Source organism: Streptopelia decaocto (assembly GCF_964273445.1).
Source record: "Streptopelia decaocto genome assembly, chromosome: 3".
In the NCBI taxonomy this organism is placed as follows: Eukaryota; Metazoa; Chordata; class Aves; order Columbiformes; family Columbidae; genus Streptopelia; species Streptopelia decaocto.
Genome location: NC_138656.1, coordinates 59,663,707 through 59,685,252, shown reverse-complemented (window position 1 = coordinate 59,685,252; position 21,546 = coordinate 59,663,707). Strand labels below are relative to the sequence as shown.

Here is a 21,546-nt window from a genome sequence, read left to right as displayed (position 1 = left end):
AAGGTATGAGGCAACAATGATATAATTGAAGAGGTGACCATATGACTATGCAAAATGGAACCAAGTTAAAGTTGCAAGGCCATGTCAACCATTATTATTATGTCATTGAAAATTCAAATGTATAAAAAAACTTAAACAATTAAAGGCATTCCAGGGGCCTACTTGAAGAAAAAGAAGTTGGTTTCATGCAGGTAGGTACTAAAATGGGAACAGAATCAAACAAAACCAAGAAAGAACTTTAATGGGTATATAAATTACATTAATTTTAAGTCACCTAATGACAAACAAAACTTGTACTCTTAATGGAAACTATATTTCTACAGACTTAAGTCAATGGAAACTAAAAAAAAAAAGTCAATCAGGTGAGTAGGACATTTTATCTTACAATACGGATTTGTTACAGGTTAACATTTTCACAGGCACATAGCTGGCTTGGTTTTCAGAGATGGCCATTCACTTAGGGCTTTGAATCTGAATATTTGATGGGATTCATCGTGTCTAATTTAGACACCTAATAACAGACATTTTAAATTTAAGCTTGTTTTCTTAAGCTGGCTCTAGAAATGGCATCTTCAGAGAGAAAGTAATTTATTCTCTCTTGGATGCCAGTCTTGTCCTCAAAAGATGCCTATTCTTCTCTACTGCTTATAAAAGAAGCTTAAGGTAACTAAGACTTGAATGATCTACTTTCAGGTGATTAAAGACATTAAGTAAATCCCGTCAGTCTTGCTATCTAACATAGAGCATCCAAATTTGGAAAGTGTAGCCATAATAGCTACTTGAAAGGCCATATCAGAACAACCTGTTGCAAATCATGCTCTGTATACTCCAGCGGTTACCTCTAGAGAAGGCTGGACCAAACAGTGCAGACACAGACATACTTAACCAGGGTGCAGACCATGTTGGCTGTAAGCAAAGATTCACACCCCACTCTTGGAGGGTGGCATGCTGGAAGGACTCTGTGACCGCAGTCTCCCATGATCTGCCAAAGATGGCATCTCTTCTCTTGGTTCACCATTATTTCAATTCTGGCTTCACTGAGTCACTTTGTCATGGGGGCTTCTTGGGATTTGTCTATAAATGTAGGTTTCTTTGATTGTAACATTTCCCTTTCCAGCCTCTGGACATCATGTTTACCAGCCCTTTTCAAATTCTTGAGCTGTTCAGGTCAGACTCCAAAAGGCCTGGACTGAATTTGGAGGAAGGGGATGAGACACAAGAAATGTGCCAACAGGATTTTTTAAACTTTCTTTCAAATAACCTTAGTCTCCTTGCTTGAGACCATACAGCTGTCTGGCTAGGTGCCCTCTCTCGCTCCCTTCCTTCTTCATCTCTTTTCTTCATGCCAGAATCAAGCAGTTTCTTTCATGGTGTCTACATTGTTGAGCAATGGTGTGTTGGCAGGTGGATGGGAAGAGCTGGTTAGACAAAGAGAGGGGATGAGAATGTAGCCAGTCCCTGAAGGTGTCTGTGAGAGGGACTCCTGTTGTCCTGGTACCTATTTTCTTCTGGGCTATTTACTTGTGCTGCACTCCAGTGAATGAGGTAACAGGCAAGTGTGCTCACCCTTCTCCTGGGAGCATCAGCACCTGGGCCAGGAGGAAGCTGTGGTGAAGAGGTTTATGTGGCTGTGACTGGGAGAGATAGCACCACCAAGAGGCGTGATCTCAGGGGTATCTTCTGGAATACATCCTGGTACCTTCTAACATAGCTCTACCCTGCTTTCTGTTCCTGGTCTACAAGCTGGGATCTGCAACTGAATTTTGAACTTCTGACCTCATTTGTGAGCTGAAAACAGCCATGAACACCTGTTGGGCTCATGATCCCAAACAGTGTGACAAACTAGCAGGTTACTCTTGGATGCAGAAAGAGGGTTGTGACCCCTACCTTGGGAATAGCCATCAATTTGGAAATTGCTGTTGTTTTCAGCCATTTTGTAAGCAATCTAGAAAAGATCTCCCCTCCCCTGTAGTTCTGTTGAACATAGAACCTCTTTTAGAACACTAAGGAGAAAAGACTGATTCAAGGTAAGCCTAAGAGCCACAGTGCTGACTGGTAGTTTGCTCATACAAAAATCACCTTTTGTTATTGAACCTCTTTGGATATGGCTGACCACATTGACAGTTTCACTATTTTACTTTGTCACTACAGATGTCTTTCACCTCATGTATTAAAATCACTATGTGTCCAAGTGGGCCATCTTTTATGCAACATCACAGCAAATAGATACAATTAATTATGAGTCTTCAAATACATGTATGTGAATTGCAATGATTTTTGAAACATGAAACTTCAACACTTTAAAATTATTTTGCTGAATGAGGTGACTCATTATGCCTGAGAAAAAAGATCCTGTAATTTCATTGTATTTTCCTGTCATTAAGAAAATACTATGCTTCGAGCAGATGACGGACAGCAAAATTTGCAGACCCATTATTACTGGATAGTGGGAGCAAAAAGAAGTGCATTACATTTGCCTGCAGATATGTGTGTTTTAGCACCCACTTTTTGTTTCTTTAAAAAAAAAAAAAAGTATCAATTTAGAAGGTGAAATAGGGCCGTGGTTTATAGAAGACAAGCCTGGATACACCAGTGTCTTCAATCCACTGCTTCTATGTCTGTGTCCCCTATTTGCTCTGCCAGCTGACCCTGGACAGACCGCTCCACTGGGTCATCCACACATTCTGCAGCTTTTGGTGCACTTTTTGTGGGTACTGGCATATTCCCAGGGGGAGTGAGCATGTTTTGGATGGCCATTGGCACGTTTTCAGGGGTTGCTGGCATGCTTTCAGTGGGGTTTGGCATATTCCCAGTGGGTACTGGCACGCTCTGGGGAGGTATTGGGGCACTTTCTGTGGGTGTTGGCACCCTTTCTGGGAGCGGGGACATGCTTTTGGTGGGCTTTGGCACGTTCTCGGAGGGTGTTGTCATATTTTCAGTGGGCGCTGGTGTGCTCCTGGTGGGTGCTGGCATGTGTTCGACGGGTGCTGGTGTGCCCGTGCTGGGTGGCTCACAGCTATTCCCAGCCTCTGGCCATGGGGTCAGAGGAGAAGGGAGCTCTGGCTCCACGACAGCATTGCATGTTTGAGCGTGACAGGTCTCTGGGTTGCTGCTGTCGTTTGGGAGGGATTCCTCCACCTTGTGGGACACCCTGAAAGCTTCTGCCAGCTCCTTCAGCATCCTCTCATCAGCAGTGTGCAGCTCAATGCTCGCTTGCTCAGTGGAGGAAGGGCTCATATCAGCCTCATCTTCCTCTTCTTCTAAGATGCCATTTCCATTCACCTCTTCAGGGAACTGTGCTTGCTTTATTTTTTTGTACAATTCATTCCTCTCTTCCTGCAGAGCCCGGCAAAGGTTCTCTAGCCTCTGGATCTTCAGCACAAAGCACTCATATTCCTTGGATCTCATGGCTTTCTGTGGTCAAAGACATCAGACAAAAGTACAGACTGAGTTTGGGTGCATTAAATTATTTGGTAGAACTGGCAGTTAGGGAACAATTTGGGATCCAGGCAGCCCTCACAGGATTCTGCCAGGTAGCTGGCTTTCACCAATTGCTCTACAATAGCTCTGGTCTTTTGTACTGAAGCTTTAAAAGGAAATTCATCCCTGTTACTGTAGTGTATTAGCATTCTCCATATAGATTCAGATCAATTTCACTCAAAAATATTTGCTGCAGTACCTGTTGACGATATCTAGAGATGGAAAAACATAGTGGATGTTCATACAGATAAACATCTAAAAGACTACTGGGACTTCTGGTGGGTGTGGGTGTGAATTTCAGGGAAAACAAGCTGTATTATATTTTTTGTTTAGTTTGCTTCTAAATTCTGTGAGAAAAGCCTGAGTTGAAACATTTTCTTGCCTCTGCACCCAGTGAAGAATCAAGAAATACAGAAACCCATAGAAATGGCAATAGCACAGAGCTACAAAGCTAACTAGAAAGACCTGGTCCAAAGTCAGTAGAAGTTTGGGGTGAAACTTCAGGCAGCCTCTTATCGTACTTGAATGAGTTCCAACATGCTCATGAATTTCCTCTGTAATGCCTTTGTGACTGCATATTTAAAACTATGGTGAGCTACCGTACTTTCTTTCAGCTCTTAAGAGTTTGCCCACACAGGAAGTTAATGAAAGGAGTGAATTTAAAGTTCATTAGCTAGAGCACATTAATTCCCTGGGTGGATGCTCCATGCAGAAAGAAAATAGCGTGAACTAATGCCAATTTGCTTCTATATGAGAACATTAACAATCACACATTTTTAGAGCACTTAAAATTCACAGTTACATAATTCAGTTTCTCATGGACGTAATGAATGTCTGCACAATCTGAAAGCCCCAGCAGTTGGGATTTTTTGATTTTTGTCCTTTTTTTCTTTTTTAAAAGACATCTAATTATCAAGTTAGTTTGAAAACAAAACAAAACAAAACAAAAAAACAAAACAAAAAAACCCCACCTTATATTCAAGAACAAATTTTTCATTGACTTTTGGAAGTTTCAGGTCACCTCATGTGCTAGTTAAGGCTTTACATGGGGGAAGAGGTGCATCCTGAGATGAAAAAGACCACTCACCTCTTCAATCATGTCCAATAATGCTCTGTTACAGCTCTCAAACCTGGATTTCCATGTAGCCGTATCCTTTTCCAACTTCTTCATTTTCTTTGTCATCTATGGAAGCAGGAGGAAAAGCTGAATCACAACAGGAATTCCACTCTGCAGATTAAATTAGGGCAGCCCTTTTATTTAGGTCTTTGACTGTACTCATAACACTGCTACTAGCAGCTGTAGTGGATGTGCTAAGTAATAGTTTATGTTAAGGGATACATTTAGTTTTAAGTAGCTGCCATATAAATTTCAGCCTCCAGTCTGCAGTCCTAAAGCAAGACCAATTGATTACATGTTTAAAAGTATGGCAAACTCCCAGAATACAAACTATCACAAAAACAAAAGCCAAAGAAGAAGTGACATTATTCCGTTCGTCTCTTTACAAAGACTGCAGTGCTGTATTGCTGGGAAGCTAAAGAAGGGCTTGTATCTCCTGAGCCAGCACTGTCAAGGAAGTTCCCTCTGGATTAGGCACCTCTATACCACCTCCAACACGCACCACTAGCTATATGGCACCACCTTTCCCTTTGGTTTTCTGATGGCTGAACTCTGTGTGGGTCATTAGAGGTTGCCTGGATTAGAGCACCAGGATTTTGGGCCCTGGTGTCAGAGCAGAACATTGTTTATTATGACAGTGGGTGTCTTTGGTTTCTGATTCCCATTCATTACAGGAAATAAGTATACCAGTTGCAAGGAAACAGTCACTTGGGCTTAATGGTGGGAAGGCATTGGTGGGCTTCAGCACAGAGTTCAGGTGAGAGCTGCTACTCACTTTCTCCATCTCCTGTTTGAATGTGGCAAACACTTCATTGCTTTTGGTCAATGTTTTCTGAAATTCTTCAAACCTTTCAGAGTAGAGGGTGATCTGTATTTAAAACCAAAACAAAACAGTAATTTCAGAGTCTCCAGGACAGTGAACTTCTACTTTGTTAGAAGATAATAAAATAAGCATTATGTTTGGACATGGAAATTAGCTCTGTTTGGAGACCACAAAGCACAGATATCAGGGAACTGAAACTCTCTGCGTCTTTTTAAGGTTGCAAACTATTATGATTTCTCCGTTGCAGAAAGGTAAACTGAGGTAGAACAGAAAGACCCAGGCCAGTGATTTTAAAAAGAGCTAGAAATTATAGGTGCCCTGTTCTCCTGAATGTTGCAGCTATGGTGTCTCCACATGGGGTACCCAGAAGCAAAATAATTTCCTAGAAGTTGACACTTCTGAAAACATTTCCCTTGGTAACTGTGGGGACTTCAAAAGGGCATCATTAAAGTCTGCAAAGATTTCCAGTGCATGCTTTTTCTCACAAGCCCTGTACACTGCTTTTCTCCTAGGATGACCTAGAGAATGGAAAATGATGTGATCCCTGGGCCGTCTCCATGGGCAGGCACTATCCTGAGCTGGTCCAACCACTGATGCTGTGCAGGACCAGGCAGAAGGATTAACTTAAGGTGAGAGTCAGAGTGGCCAGAGCTGTGCCTGAGCTCTAAGCCTTGCTTTGACACACAGACATTGCCAAACTCCACCTTTAAGCTGTGGGAGAAAGCTGTGGCAGGCTTTAGTGGAGGATTTCAGTACAGACCTGGCTGCCCAGCTGTTTACCTGCCTTCTTGACTACCAAACAAGCCAGGCTGGGAGCTGGGTGCTGCCCTGACTATGCTGCTTCTGGTATCTGAGCAAGCCAGGGGAGAGGCATCCCCACATCATGCTGCAGCCAGTTTCCCCTTTTCCATCTTCCCAGTCCCCACTCAGTGGCTCAGGCTGTGGGCAGGAGCTTGCAACAGGCAGCACTTGATATGCTTGACTGGGCTCCACGATTGAAGATGAGCATCACTGCTCCCTTCCCCTGTTACCTGGCACACGGGGTAACCCCACCAACCCACTGACACCCACCTTTCACTTCATGCCACCGTGATCCTGTACTGGGTTCCTTCAAGCTGCGTCCCTGCACCCTGGCTTGAGCGAGCTGAGAGGGCATCTTGTCAGCTCTGTTTTGTAGCCTGCAATTGTGCTGCAGCTGCGGGCAAGGCCAGCAAAGGCGAAGAAAATAATCCCCTGCCAGCCTACTCTGCCAGTTTCACTTCACTTCATGAAGCAGAGCAGAAAAAAGATCTGTTGCAATGTGCCAGCATTTTAAGACTATTAGGGCTACATATTCTGCTATTCGTTTACACGTGTTAGCCACGTGAAACTTCATCTCTGGCTGTATTTCATCAGTAATCCATATTTTTGTATCTAAAATCTGTGGATGTTTTTGAAAATAGATTCTAAAGATCTGAAGTTAGTTTTTCTGCAAGATTTTCTTGTTTTCTGCTGCCACTTTTTTTTTTTTTCTTTTATCTTCTGGGCAGGAAAAGCACTTTCAAAGTTTGAAAATCATGCAGGATGTTATATAGATAAAGCAGGGTTATCTACTCTTTGGAAAAGAAGATCAGCTCCAACTCATCCACTGGAGCCAGAGCACCCCCAGAAGCGTTCAGGTGACCGGACATTTCATCTGTCTGGTCTGACAGCTCTTGTTAGAAGAAGGGTGATTGATGTAACACACCGTGGCTGAGGTGTGATGGGTGCAGAGCTCTGGGAGGTTCCAGAGCAGCCTGCAGGCATCTGGCTGGAGGCAGGTGCCCTTTCTGCACTGGCAGGGAGCTGACTAAATGATATTTAGAAAATGTTTCTAGTGGTAAGGTGGGTTTAATTCTGATTTTGAAATCAGATATGGTTGTATTATGTTTTGTGCTGGTTCTGGCTGGTTGTTATGATGCCCCTTGTCATGGCCATAGCTGCAGTGTAGTGTGGATGTGCCTGAACTGAGTTTAAACTAGGTAGTTAGGCTCTCGGTGGGTGTGAATACAGCACTGGCTGCAGCCCTTCCCCACTGAGCTGGATGCAAGCACAGGAGGTTAAACCCTTCAGAGCTCTGTGGTGCCAGTATTGGAGCTACCTGACAGGATGCTGACATGTGTGTGTTTACACTAGGCTGTAGCCAGAGCTGTGACCTATGCACAAGCAGAAACTCAGAGTCATGTGTTTTAAGCAGCCCGAGTGCCACAGCATGAATGGGACACTGATACCAAGTGAGACATTTGGAACAGACATCATGACTTTAAGGAGAAATTCCTGAGCACCCCCGAACCAGGTGAGGGAGCAGGGGTGGGAGCCAGCAAGTCAAGGTGAAATGAAAGATCATGTTTCATTGCACATGTAGGGCCCCGATTCTGGAAAAATAGTCAGGTGCTAACACAATCTGTTAGCTTCTGTATTAGGGTTATTAATGTGAGTAGGATGTGGGCTGAAGCTTTCAAAAGCTGTGTTTCAAGCAATGTTATGGGTAATAACTGATCTTTTATTATTTTGAAGCTTTTTACTTCTCAAATCTGATAGTGTTAGAAGCTATATCAATAAATTTACTTTGAAATTTAAATTTTAACAAATCTCCTAGCCCAGAGCTGTTGTCTTAAAAAAACTCACCTCAATTCTATCTCTGCTTTTCCCTTCGAACTTTTGCCTGTTGTTTAACTAGATCAAAAACCTTTCAGGTTTGAACAGCACAAGATCTGATCTCAGCTGGGGCCCTCAGCAGTACCATAGCACCACAAATAGCTTCTGCATTTTAAATTTGAACAATAAATGAATGTTTTCTTAGTGGCTGGGAACAGGCTGTGAGAGCTGTCTCTCACTAGGACCATGCACTCATACTTCTCAGTTAGGGAGATGAGGAGCCCCTTGCTGCTGCCCACTGCCCATCCAGTGCCCTGACAGCGCAGGCAGGGAGACTGGAGGCAGGGCTGCTGCCCGGTGACAACTTGTGAGTGCCAGGCTTTGGGAAATGGGTGTATCTCAGCATCACCATGCTGTGAGGGTGCTACTGCGAGGACATCTCATATTCCTTTCAGTTCCCATAGCCCAGTGGTTGCATTATGCCAGCTACCAAAAATGGGAGGCCTTGACTGACTTTTATCTTCTCATTTTGTTTCAAAACACAGATCTAAAACAAGTTGACCTAAGAAATGTGCCTGGGGAGGGCGTGCAGCATCCTGGGAAGCACCACCATGGTTTGGGTGTATCTCCTCAGCTGCTGCCAGATCCCTGTCGCCATTTGAAAGGCTGTATTTGGCTATCTCAGACACACTGTGCCACCCAGAAACAGGCTGGCATGAAGCTGATGTCCCCTGGTTCCTTACAGCTCAAGGAAGCAAGGGTGTTCATCACCTCCTCTAAACTGGCATGGTATCTCACTCACTACAGTAGGCAGTGAGGACTATATTATGGCTTGTCCTTATCTCAGTGACCAATGTCTTCTCATAATTTCCATGCAGCTGTTCTTCTCTTAATATCTATTTGTTGTTTTGTGCTGTTTACATCAAGGAGCTCTTTCTGCTCTTTCTGCTCTGCGCTTGCACAACACCTTGCATGATGGCATCTGGTCCATGAGGGAGGCCTTTCAGTGCTAACATACTGGAAATAATAATAATAATAATAATAATAATAATAATAATAATAATAATAATAATAATAATAATAATAATGATGTTACTATTCCCAGTAATTCCAAATGGAGGCTGCTGTGTGACAGGGCTCTCACATGAGCAGAACACCTAACGCATGTCTCACTTCAGCAAGCGAATCACTTAATTTTCATTTATGCAAGTCTGGAAAGGGCATATGTATTATCAATGCCTTTGCAGACTTGTTTGACTGGATTTTTCTAAAAGCAATTTTACCATTTCAAATGTATGCTTAATATATTCTAGCTTTTATCAATACCTTCAGTTTCATTAAACTGGCTACAGAGGTCTGCCTGCATACAAAATTCTTTCTGGTTGAACATAAAAGTTTAATTAAACCTGAGAAAATTGGGAGCAAGTTTGCAGTTGGGATGGACTCAGCTGGGGGTCTTTGAGGTTTGATTGTAGAACCTGTCAAACTAGTGTCAACAGCAGTTTATGGGATATTCTTTGGTGCATTACTGGCTTATCTTAGCCTTTGAAAAAAAACACATAAAGGAGCAAACCCCTCTTAGCATGTTTCCAGGTTATCGATTTAACACTAACCTTTCTTGACGGTTCAACAGGTAAGAATTAGACCATATGCAAGAGCAGAGCTGGAACAACTTATCAGTATGCTTAGCTGTGAGCAGGGGTTCAGAGTGGCTTCCTGATGGCAAAGGAGATGGGCAGCTGAAAGGGGGCTAAAGAACTGACACTCCAACCCCCCAAAGCTCTGCTGCAGGGAAACTCACAGAGAGGCCAAAGAAGATAAATCTACACGACTTTCTGTAAGTCTAGGAAAATCTACCAATGATGTCTCTTTTTGAGAGAGAGTCCAGCATGTCAGCAGTGTTCTTACTTGTATTCGAGGCTCATGATTGCATTGCTCTCAAAGTGTAGTATAGACTACCTGTTTCATGTTTTTACTTCCTTCCACTCCAGACTGATTCTTAGTGTAATTTCAGCAAGTAATTTTATTTTATTGAATGTTTAAAATTCCAACTAAACACTGAAATCCTAGAGGCCTCTTTGTATAAGCCCTTAGTAGGCAGAGTTCCTGCTAAAGGTAATGAAAACTCTGCCTTCACACCTCAGTCTAGAAAAGCATATCAGCACATCAGCTGCAGTTTGATAAACATATTTCATGGTATGTTTGTATTCCCATGCTTTGTTGGATTAGAAACCTGCCTGAAGGGTAGTTATGGGTGAATAATCAAGTCAAGGCACCCACATTGTTGTGCAGTTGGATATTGTAAACCCTCATAAATCATAGCATCATAGAATGGTTTGTGTTGGAAGGGACCTTTGAAGACCATTTAGTCCAACACTCCCACCTTGGGCAGGGACACCTTCCACTAGAGTAGGTTGCTCAAAGCCCCGTCCAACTTGGCCTTGAACACTCCCAGGGATGGGGCATCCACAGCTTCTCTGGGCAGCCTGTTCCAGTGCCTCACCGCCCGCATGGTGAAGAATTTCTTCCTGATATCTAATTTAAATCTACCCTCCTTTAGTTTAAAACCATTACCCCTTTTTCCGTCACTACAAGCCCTGGTAAAAAGGTCTCTCTCCATCATTATTACAAGCCTCCTTTAAATACTGAAAGGTTGCAATAACGTCTCCCCAGAGACTTCTGCAGACTAAACAACCCACATGTTGCAGTATGATTTGCAGTATGGGCATTACCTTACAGTTGGCTTGAAAATAAACTGTTTCCTTTGCAATAATCTATGGGACATAGAATGAGGCTAGAAGGAATACACAGAAAGTAGTTTGGATACTTTACCTGGAACGTGCCTCATGGGTTAAAAACTGGGAAACAAAGGCACACCATGCAATCACCTCTCCTACGTCACCTGTGCCTGTAGGACAGTCTCTTGCTCCTTTAACATTTTGGCCTGGAGCTTCCATTCTGCAGCTTGGTTCAGGAGCTGTGTTTTGAGCAAAAGAGAGAAAATTGTTAGGTCTGTAGTTTATCAGCTGGAAATCCTCATCCACCAGCTACCTGTGCTTCTGCCACTGCTACCTTGATAAGGAGTGATCTAACTTTCAGATGAATGTAGTTAGAGGAATTAGGCAAAACAGAGTATTTACTGCTATCCAGAGATGCAGGGCAAGGCATTTGGTTTCCAAAAGCATATTTGAATAGGAGTTCAAAACCTACATGGAATTAAGTGTGCAATACAGTGGCCTCTGAAAAGTGTGGTATTTAACCGTATCTTCACTGGACTTCTAGAAAGTAGTTATGATATTTTCTGGCACTTTCATATCAGCACTGCTCTGTCCAAATTCCTGCTCTCCAGTAAATGGCAAACTCCCTTTTGCGTCAATGATCAGGACTTAGCATACAGGTATGGTCACAGTCAGACATGCCGCAAAAAAATCTGTGAGCTTTCAGAAAGAGAATACATAGTAAATGTCATACATTTACTGCTGCCTGCTTCACATGTATTGACATGGCATCAGCAGAGAACCTCAGCTCAGGGGGTTCTCACTTAGATCACAGAACCATATAATAGTTTCGGTTGGAAGAGACATTCAAAGGTCACCTAGTCCAACTCCACACAATGAGCAGGGACATCTTCAACTAGATCAGGTTGCTCAGAGCCCCATCCAGCCTGGCCTTGGATGCTTCCAGAGATGGAACATCCACCACCTCTCTGGGCAACCTGTGCCTGTGTTTCGCCACCCTCATTGTAAAAAATTCCTCTCTTCTTAGATCAAGGAGACAGCCCAGGAAGAGCCTGACTGCAGTTTCACGCCTGACTGTTCCTGGGAAGATGGGATTCCCTACTTGAAGGTATTTGGCAACTTGATGTTCTGACGTGCAGGCTGCAGATGGGAGGGTCGATCGAGGCTGAATGAATTGTAGGAATGAGGTGTACAGAGGCTTTTCCAGGCTGCAGGTCTGAGTCAGCAATTCCAAAGCACATAGCAATATTATAGCAATTGGTTTCATCTGAAAGCAGGAAACATTTTACTGAAGTGTTAAAGACATGTGCCTATCACTTACTGAACGTTTATAAAGTATTTTACTGGTTAGGCCGAATGTATTTTAGAAAAATAATACTAATGATAGCTTGAGAAATTAGATATAAACAAATTATTTTACCACAGGATTTTTTCTGTTGGATTCAATTGTGCTGTTTAAAAATAGCTCAGTTGGGCCCTGAAAGTATATTGAAAAGTACTGTTTCAGTCAATAGATCCTACTCTCATATTGGAAGCAAAATGTGAGTAGAACCACATGCAGAAAATGTATCTGCTCCTTAATAAAAACTTTTCTTCTAGCCATTTTTTTGGAAATAACACATGGAAACTTGAATACCACCTGGCAGATAGCTAAAGATGTACCCTATAAATGCTGACTGAACAACATCATGAATTCCCTCCCTGTCTGTAGCTATTTGTGGCACAAAGACTGCCTGCATTAGACTTGTTGCCCATATATATATATATTAGCTCTAGAAAAATATTTCTTCCATCAATTTGGCATTTTGATTTGGATTCACTGAATTTTTACCATCTACAGTTTCCTAGACAAGAATGTTTTACAGCTCAAGTGTGCATTCTATGAAGAAATACCATGTTCTGTGGGGTTTTTTGTTTGTGTTTTGTATTTTTTAAAAAACCTCCTGCCTCTTAATGTTTATTTTGAGAATTTAATTTGATATTTGGTTCAATGGAGAAAAGTCCGGTCCTTGAGATATTGTTGACTAAAATTTCAATTAAGTTGTGTCATAGCCAGTAAAAAGAGATGGCATGAGTAGGCCTGGGTTAAATGAGCCTCAGTTTGTGCATTTGTTTTGTTTGGAGTGGTATATTTTAAACATACACTTTTTTTTTTTTAAGATCGGTTGAAATCTGGAATTTTAAGTTTCACATTTCTTTGATATCTACTTGTTTGGTTTGTTTGTTTGTTTGTCTGTTTGTTTTTAGGAATCATAGCGTGTCTGATTTGAATGATTTCACGAAAAATGCTTTGAAAACCTTCAGAGTTACCAAGTCTCCAGGCCAGTCCTTACTTCTAAGAACTGGGCTTTTATCATTATTGCCTAAATCTTAACTAGAGTTACCTTCATACTCACTCTCCCTGGGATGATGAAGAGGTCCCACCTCCCACACCATGTCTTCTGTTATAGCACAAGAGATGGACAGAGATGGCAAAGAAAAGTTGCTTCTTTTGCCTGTTAATGAAATCCTTCTCTCTTATTGACCCACATAGGTTCTTCAGCCAGTAAAAATCCAAGAGTTAATAAACTCTTCTGTAATGGAAGCAAACCACAGAGAGGCTTGCTCAAATTTGCATGCGCTTTTATGCAGCCTGAGGTCATCTGCAAACACCAAGCTGGGAGAAAACAAATGAGGAGAACTGATGCGTTTATTAATAGACTATGAAGTGGTAACAAGGAAGCCGAATTATAAAGAAATAAATAAATATTGCATGTGCTGTTTATGAAGTAGCGCTTCAGTGAAGTGTGGTGATGTTACACTACATTATTAGAGCTATGATAGCTGCTGCAGGCTGAGGCAGTCACATCGTGCTCAGGATGAAAAGAACCAGTGCCCAGGAACATACATTCCCATTTTATGACATCGGTCTAGGGACTGGCTTAGTGAAAATTAAGCTTTCCTTTTTGCTGCCAGACTCTGCAAAGCCCAATTATGTAGAAATCTGATCAATACCTTCCAGTCATACACTTGAAAGCCACAGGGGCTTTAAACTGCAATTAATTGCACATCAAAGTTTGTCTTACAAGTGCTAAAAATGTATGTTATAGGTAGGAAGTCCAAGTAGTACTGATGAGTTATGGGCTGATTGTAAAATTGCATTCTTAGGTTAAGATGACCCTTTGGGAAGGCCACATGGTATGAACTATTGCTATTTATACAGGGAATTGCATTCTTTGTTGCATGTGTAGAAGGAATGGTGCAAGCAGTGAGATGACCTGCCTGTTGAGATTTGATGTACAGAGGCTGCAGAAAGGGACACCTCTCCTTGTCTGAGGTAAAGAAGTTTTGTATAGAGACAAAGACTCCTACATGGAAGAACTACCTAGGAAGACATTAAAGTGAGTGTTCAAGGAGTAATCAGATAGATAAAAGAATACAAAAGTTATCATTTAAAGACATTTTCAACATCCTGCAACAAAAGTCATGCACAGGGATGTAAAAAATGGTACGGAGAGAACTGGTATATAGTTCTGAAAGCCGTTCCCTCCAACGACAGAATGTTGAAATGCAGTAAGGCTCTGACTTTGCATATCACTGAGCTGGAGAGAGTTACAGCTAAATGAGAGGACTTCATCTAAAAGACCTTAATTTCATACATACATATATATACCTTACTCCCACAGACATCAGCACAATAGGGGGTGGGTGGGACTAAGAGCTCAGCAATAGGATTAAGGTGGGAGAGAAGTGTGGGCCAGCTCTCTGGGTGCTGGGCTACCTGTTATGAATCATGACATGCTGATCGTGCCTTGACTCATTGTATGGCTTTTGGCCAGTCACTTAAATGACTTCAGCTAAATCTACCTTGCTCTGAGGTGACGTTAGCCATACCTCAAAGACAGGGTTTTTAAGGATTAATTTGGACAGTGTGAAAAATTTTCTTTGTATGTGGTGCATATCATTATACACCCACTGCTTAAAGGCTTTGTAGCTTGGTTTTGAACCTGTTATTTCATAGGTGCTAGTCATACATACAGCAAAACCATAAATAAAATCTCCCACTCCCAAATGTAGAGAGTAATGATTTTCACTGCTTTAAAAGAAAGGAAAATACCAAAACTGTGCATATCAGCTCTGGATAAAATGCACAAAGAATATTTGGCTAGAAATTGGCCAGTCACAGGCAACAGGCAGCCTCCAAACTCATATTCTGTGAGGCACAGCAAGAAAGGTTATTCATTGATACAAATCTGTATATGTTAGTTTTCCACAGAGCAAATGCCCTGTCTTTTGCATCTCCTGTTTTTGTTTGTTTGTTTTTAATTAATTTTTATTTTGTTTTGTTTATTTTTTTGTTTTCCCAGTATCTGAAACCTGGTACTCAGTAGCAAAACTCTCAGTGACAGCAGTAAAGTAAGCCCAAATCTGCTTTGTTATTGTAAGGCATTTCTTGGAAATATTTCTTGGGGTTTGAATCTGCCAAGAATCAGTGGTCATGAATGAAATTTTGGGGTTTGCCTTTACATATGGCTCACAGTGACAGGGAATAACTCAGTTGGACCACAAGCTGTCAGGCAGCAACATGCAGATGTGCACATGGAGAAGCCCCAGCTCCTCTCCCCGCTCAGTATTTAGCTGGGTGTAAAGCTGAGCAGGAGTGGGTCTTCCAGCCACAAGGTCAGTGCTGAGAAGGGGGATAAACACTCTCATGGGTAATTTTTGGTAAGAGATGGCTGCTGTGTTTCCCTTGTGCTCTAGCCACGGGACTTAGAGCCTCACTTTTTCATCAATATTTTATGATACTTCGGCCATGCTTGTGCTAAAAATGGGGAGGGGATAAATATATTTAGAGCACTCTCATGCTGCTCCTGAGTTAGCTGGAGGACTGGTGAAAACCAAAGCTTTCTCCCAGCTGCTGAGAGCCTGCCGCTCCCCCTGGGTAGTCTCAGCTGCTGCCACCATTGAGAAGAGGGACTCTGTGTCTGTGTTGAACTTGGACCCTTTGTAGGTGTGAGGATTACTGTGAAAATACCAGACAGCCTGAGAAAATGAATTTTGATCTGATTGGGTTGCAAAACGTATGAGACCATGGAGGAATGCCCTCCTCCTGTCCCAGCTGTATCTGTAGGGGATACCCTGCCTGGAGATGCTCTTCGCTGTCCCCCTGCTAGAGTTGTTCCCTCCACCAGGGAGGGAGGAACTGCAGACGAGGCTGCTGAATGGACCCAGATCCTTTCTGCTTGAAAGAGACTGGTGTGGGCTGGGGAACCTCTGCAAAAGAGAAGGGCAGGCTCTGTCACAGCAAGCAGCTCCTGTGCCCTCCTCTGCTGGCAAAACCAGACTCACAGGAGAAGGCCAGGGGAGGCTCTGAGCCTAGGGGGATAGCTGCCTTCAGCCATCTCACTTTAATCCCATGTTCTTGTTCTCCTCTCTGATTGTTTAAACACACTCATTTATCATGAGCGGAAATGAAGTATCAAATATCACAGCTGTTTCAAAACTAATGGCATCACCTGACCAAATGTCATGATCCATCAACTGTGTAGTAACAGCGAGTTAGCTAGAGCAGTCTCTGATCTAACCTACTGCTCTGCAGTTTGCTTCAAAACTGCAAATGCTGATGAAAGGAGCAGCCTTTCAGAGGCTGTTCCTTTACATCCAGCAGTGACAGTAGCAATAAAAAGGTCTCTGCTACTGCATCCCAGCTGTGACCCAAAGAACCAACTTATCAGTGAAATAGCGTGCAGGGCTTGTTTTGGCCTAAAGTTAGCTAAAAGACAGACAGATTAAAAGGATATGTACGTATTCCTTTTCTTTCTGATGTCGCTCCTCAGCTTCCTTCATCATTTCCTGAGACTGCTCCAACTTGGCATCCACCAGTTTCTGTTGAAGTTCTCTGTGCTTAAATATTTTATCAAGGTGCTGTAAGGAAATAAATTCTGCTGAATGTGCAGGTTTAATTACACACACAGACCTTCATGCTCATACATGCACAGCTATCTACCCAAACACTCATAAAACAAAAATATTGCAACACAGTAAGACTCACAACCTATTGCAATCACTAAAAAGATACAGTGCTGATAAGAACAAACTGTGACAGAATTTGCCTGGAAAGTTTAACATGTTTACACTATCCATTTTGATTTATTATAGCAAAAAAAATAATTTTAAAATAGCGCCTTAGGATCTTTGCCAGTTCTATGGCCTACATATGAAGTTATCAGTATAATGCAATATATTTGAAGATTAAATAATTGCTCATCAATAATAAATATGCAGGTGACAGACTTTTTTTGAGCTGTTATGTGGTGGCCCTAAGCCACTGTGTGGATAAATGTGTGAAGACACATTGCACCTGCAGTACTTGGGAGCATCTGCGTGGCTCCCACTGTCCTCTCAGTAAATACAAGCCCTGTACATCCCCTTTGCCATAGATGCACAATGTGGGCATGGAGGCCCTGGGTGAAAGTACATGATTGGGGATGTGGAAAACCTCAGACCAGATGAACCAGAGGCCTCCTCTGGCCTATAAAACATCTGGCTCCATGGTGACCTTCAGGAGGTAAATGTTGCTGATAGTCCTCTTCACTCTTCCTGCATTTAGACAAAATTCACAGAGCAAATATTATGAGTGCATCCCTCTGGCTTCACATTGTCTTCTCATCAAACTACAAGACAGGGATGTACACGTCCTTCATTCAGCATAAGACTTCATACACAATGCAACAGATTTGGAAATGGATGTACCATGTTGGGCATTCCAGATTGTAAGGACAGATTACTTATATTTTATTCAGTATGATAATATTGTCCAGTTGCACTGAGGCTCACATTTAAGTGTATTTAGAAACAATAAAAAGACTCATTGTGATATCTGCTAGCATTCACCATAAAGTAAAAAAAACAACAAAAAAAAAGAGAAGGTAGTTTAGGGTTTCACTGAAGGGTGGTTATTTTTTGTTTCAAAAATTTCTGACCAACTGTAGTGTTTACAGAAAGAATAGTTTCCCATCTGTATACTGTCTGCTAGATCTTATGGTGAGCATTGTGCCTTCAAAGAAGAATCTACTCCAATGCAAAGGGCCTTCTTTATCTGTCTTCTTAATTTCCTGCTTCTGAGAAAGGGTCAGAGCATTCACATCAGAGCCCTTCTCAGCTACCTGTGCCTGGAGAGAACAAAAGTATACTTGGCATCACCAGCAGAACAGGCTGTCCAAAGAGATGGGAGGTGGGAAGTGCTCAGTGGGGCCTTGGGGAGGGAAGCAGGAACAAGTGCTGGGGAGCTCCTTGAAGATTTGGGGGAGCGGCGAGGGGGGGGAGAGGGCAGCTCAGCAGGTGGCTGGCACACCTCAACATTGGGATAAGCCGGCCTCTCTACCCACCACGGCCAGGCTGCCGCGGGTGCTGCAGGCAGGGTGTCTGCCTCAGCAGCTCCTTGCCTGCAGAGCTGGCCACGCAGGGCCCGGCAGGCTCGCTGAGTGCCTGGTCATGCTTGGACAGCAAAGTGTGATGGAGGCTGCCCTTGTTACCTCCACAAGACACCCTAATGATAGCCGTCAGGGGGAACAGGCTGGCGATGCTTCATGCTGTCCCCTGGGGAAGCTGGATTTACTGCCCATCCCCACGGGCAGCCAGGGTGCTGTTCTCACCTCCTCCCGCAGCTCGTACTGGTCAATGATGCTTTTCAGCTTCTCTGCCAGCTCCGTGTTCTCCTGGCAGAGCTTCATGTTCCTCTCGCTTTGCTGCTCGATCTGAGCCTGGATTTCACTCAGCGTGCCCTGGAAATGATTAGTTATTTCTTTCCTCTTCTCATCTTCCTCCCGTGCCCGCTGAATTGTTTCCTCCTGTTGTTAAACGGGAGAGAAGGCAGGCATGAAAGTGAGATGTATAATAAGTGGTTCCTGAAAGATACTGTTTCAGAGTAGCATCAGGCTTCCCTTTGAAGGATTATACATGTTTGCATTCCTCTTTGGAGATTTTCTTGCTTTCATCTGCTTCAACATTAGGCATGATTCTAAATTTACAGAGCAAATTATGCAGCGGCCTCGAAAAAATTAGGAACTAAGAATTTGCATTTATAAAGGTGGATGTAGAGCCGAATTTCAGATGAAAGCAAGCCTGGAAAAGGGACATACATGCATGTCTTGATTCATGGTACTGCAGCACAGCTTTTGCTTTGGAAGAAGATATTTAGTGGAAGCAGCTGAAAGCTCTTTTATCAAAATACTTTCTGATTGGATTAAAAACTCACCCTTTAGAATGCCTCCTTTTAACTATGAATCCTCAGATCAAATTTATGGTCTCTGAGATTTTAATTTTTAAGACAAATACACTCTGTAGATTTTCTCCCAGTTCCTCAATTTTCCTTCCCTTACTTTTTAACTGACACCAACATTTGGACTAATTTATTGGGTGGTGGAATCAAGGCAAGCTTATGGGCTGTTTTTCACAGAATCAAAGCAGAGAATGAGAACTTTGCTTTTTTTTTTTTTAACCAATTGTTGAAATTCTGTTTTGGATTTGTTAATATAAAAGAGAGTGCAGAAAGAATCTGAATTCACTGCTTTGAATCAAGAAATATGGACTACATTTATTCCCTACTCATTTGCTTCCAGGGCAGTCTGCCCTTCTGGGGAATATAATCCTGACATACAGTGGTCAGGACCATATCTGCTGTAGTTACAAATCATGCCAGAACCGTGTTTAAGAATCCGCTCCACAGCATGCAAATGGCGTACTCTAATAAGGTTTCGACTAGCATAGTCATTTATGTAAAAAACTCTGATAACACTGCGTATGTGTATTTTCTATAAATATGCTTGAATAAAGCCTTAGCTGACTCTAATGAGGTATAATCTATATCATAAATGTGACATAAAAGGTGTTGATTCAGGCCCTGCTCTTAAAGTAAGACAAACACCAAATGACCCAATTTCTATTTAGCATGCACAACACAAGCCTGACCTTGGACAACTGTTGTTCAAGGTAGGAGACGTTTGTCCTTTTGCTGACCAGGGAGTGACAGAGATGACAACTCCTTGGATGATGGGAGGAAAGTATTGGAGCCATTAGTGCTAATAATACCTCAGTGCACAGAAATCACCACGAAGCCCTACAGTGCTCTGCAGTTCACACAAGAACACGTGTGTGCACTCACAAACAGAATAAAACCACGTGTGAGCCCAGGACTCTCACTCTTAAGAGGAAGAAAGAATTTCAGACAGAGCTGGGCAAATGTCGGGGGGGAGGGCTGGTTCAGCATCTGGCTTGGAAATTTGACATGCAAAAAATCTGCAGCAAGATGAAAATGAAGCTCTCTAATTTTTTTTTTTTTTTTAAATTTGTGAGAATGATTTTGAGTTAGCCTGAAAAATTTTGCTTGATCAGAAATCAAGCTTTGTTTTGTTTGTAGTTACTTTTTGTTTAACTCTTTTTAGTACAATAGTGGAAAAGAAATGCTGTTGCAAAGTAGAGTTAAAAATGCTACATTGCCAAAATGAAACATTAAATTTTCTTTTGAAAGGGGATGTTTACAAACAATGTCATCCTTTCTACTTTTGTTCAAAACTTTGCCAAATTTCACTTGAATTCCTAGATATTAATAGTTTTGGTCAAGTCAGAACTCCATTTTACATCTAATACACTCTTTAAAAAGCTGCTCGAGCCTCTTAGTTCTCCATTGTAAAGGTGCAGCCCTGAGCAGGGAGGAGAATGACCAAGTGTTTTCACTTCAAGAAGTCAGAGTGAGAAATTGAAATTGCATGTCTGGAATCATATTTCTATGGCTTCAAAACATCCTTCCTCAAAAATACTTTGTTGTTTCAGTGGACCAAATGGTGTTATAACATGTCACTGCTGTGATTTAAAGCTCTCCGGAGTAATAAATCCAACAGAATATAAAACAAAAACTTGGTGGATTGTGTGTTTGTCACACTGAGCAGTTCTGTCACAAGGTGAAATGAGACATCCTGAGAATAGCAATCATGCAAATGTTTAAAAAAAAAAAAAAGGCAAGTGTTACTCAGAGGATCTTATTTCCTGCTCATCCTCTCTTCTGAGGTAGAACAATTATACAGAGCACAGAAACAATACAAAGATTCATGGTTAAAGACACTGAGCCAGGAAGCATATAGTTGCAGGGCAAAGTATTTCTCTTGACCTATTCTCCTTCAGAGAAAAAAAATATTTGAAGAAAAGGGGAGATGAGGTGTGTCCCAGAGAGCTCCTCTGAGTCCTTTGTGAAATAGCAATGATTTGTTAAATCCTTGAGATCCCAGATACAGATTAAAGGTGGGTGTGCATGTGAGGAGCCGGCTGAGCTAAAAGGCGGCTGTGTAGCCTGGGCACTGTGCAGAGACCTGCAGGCATCACTTCTTCCCTGTGCCAAGGAAAAACCCCTCTGTGTCTCAGTGCTCTGTCCCTCAGGTAATACAGTTTCATCCTCAGAGTCTTCTAGGTGCTACCGATAATACCATGTGAATAGTGATGGGTCTTTGGAGGTGTCTGCTTTAAACCTGAACCTCTACCAGCTGCAAAAGTCAGGGTGGGGGCTGGATGCTCATGGTGCCACCAGCAGAGCCCTGTGTCCCTGCCAGCTCTGCTCCAGGGCTGTGGGGATGGCTGCCCTTCACCCATCTCACCTGGGCAGGCATAGTCTGGCAAACTTCAAATCATTGGCATCACCCAGATTTTATTATCACTTGGCTACAGCCCCAACTCTTCACTTAACGCATGTTCCCATAATCTGAGAAAATATACTTTTTTGCCAGTAGATTCCTTAGTCCTCC

General features: G+C 42.4%; 1 protein-coding gene across 1 annotated transcript in view; it reads right to left on the bottom strand.

Annotated features, from left to right (window-relative positions):
- Nucleotides 1–215: 215 nt before the first annotated feature.
- Nucleotides 216–21,546, bottom strand: part of TXLNB (taxilin beta) — a 36,440-nt gene continuing 15,109 nt past the window's right edge. The window contains exons 5-10 of the mRNA XM_082047828.1: nt 18,409–18,603; nt 16,559–16,678; nt 10,939–11,013; nt 5,373–5,465; nt 4,568–4,663; nt 216–3,414 (exon numbers count right to left, since the gene is read on the bottom strand). Coding sequence (XP_081903954.1) covers nt 2,599–3,414; nt 4,568–4,663; nt 5,373–5,465; nt 10,939–11,013; nt 16,559–16,678; nt 18,409–18,603 — 1,395 coding nt within the window. The 3' untranslated portion in view covers nt 216–2,598. The remainder of the gene's footprint in view (nt 3,415–4,567; nt 4,664–5,372; nt 5,466–10,938; nt 11,014–16,558; nt 16,679–18,408; nt 18,604–21,546) is intronic.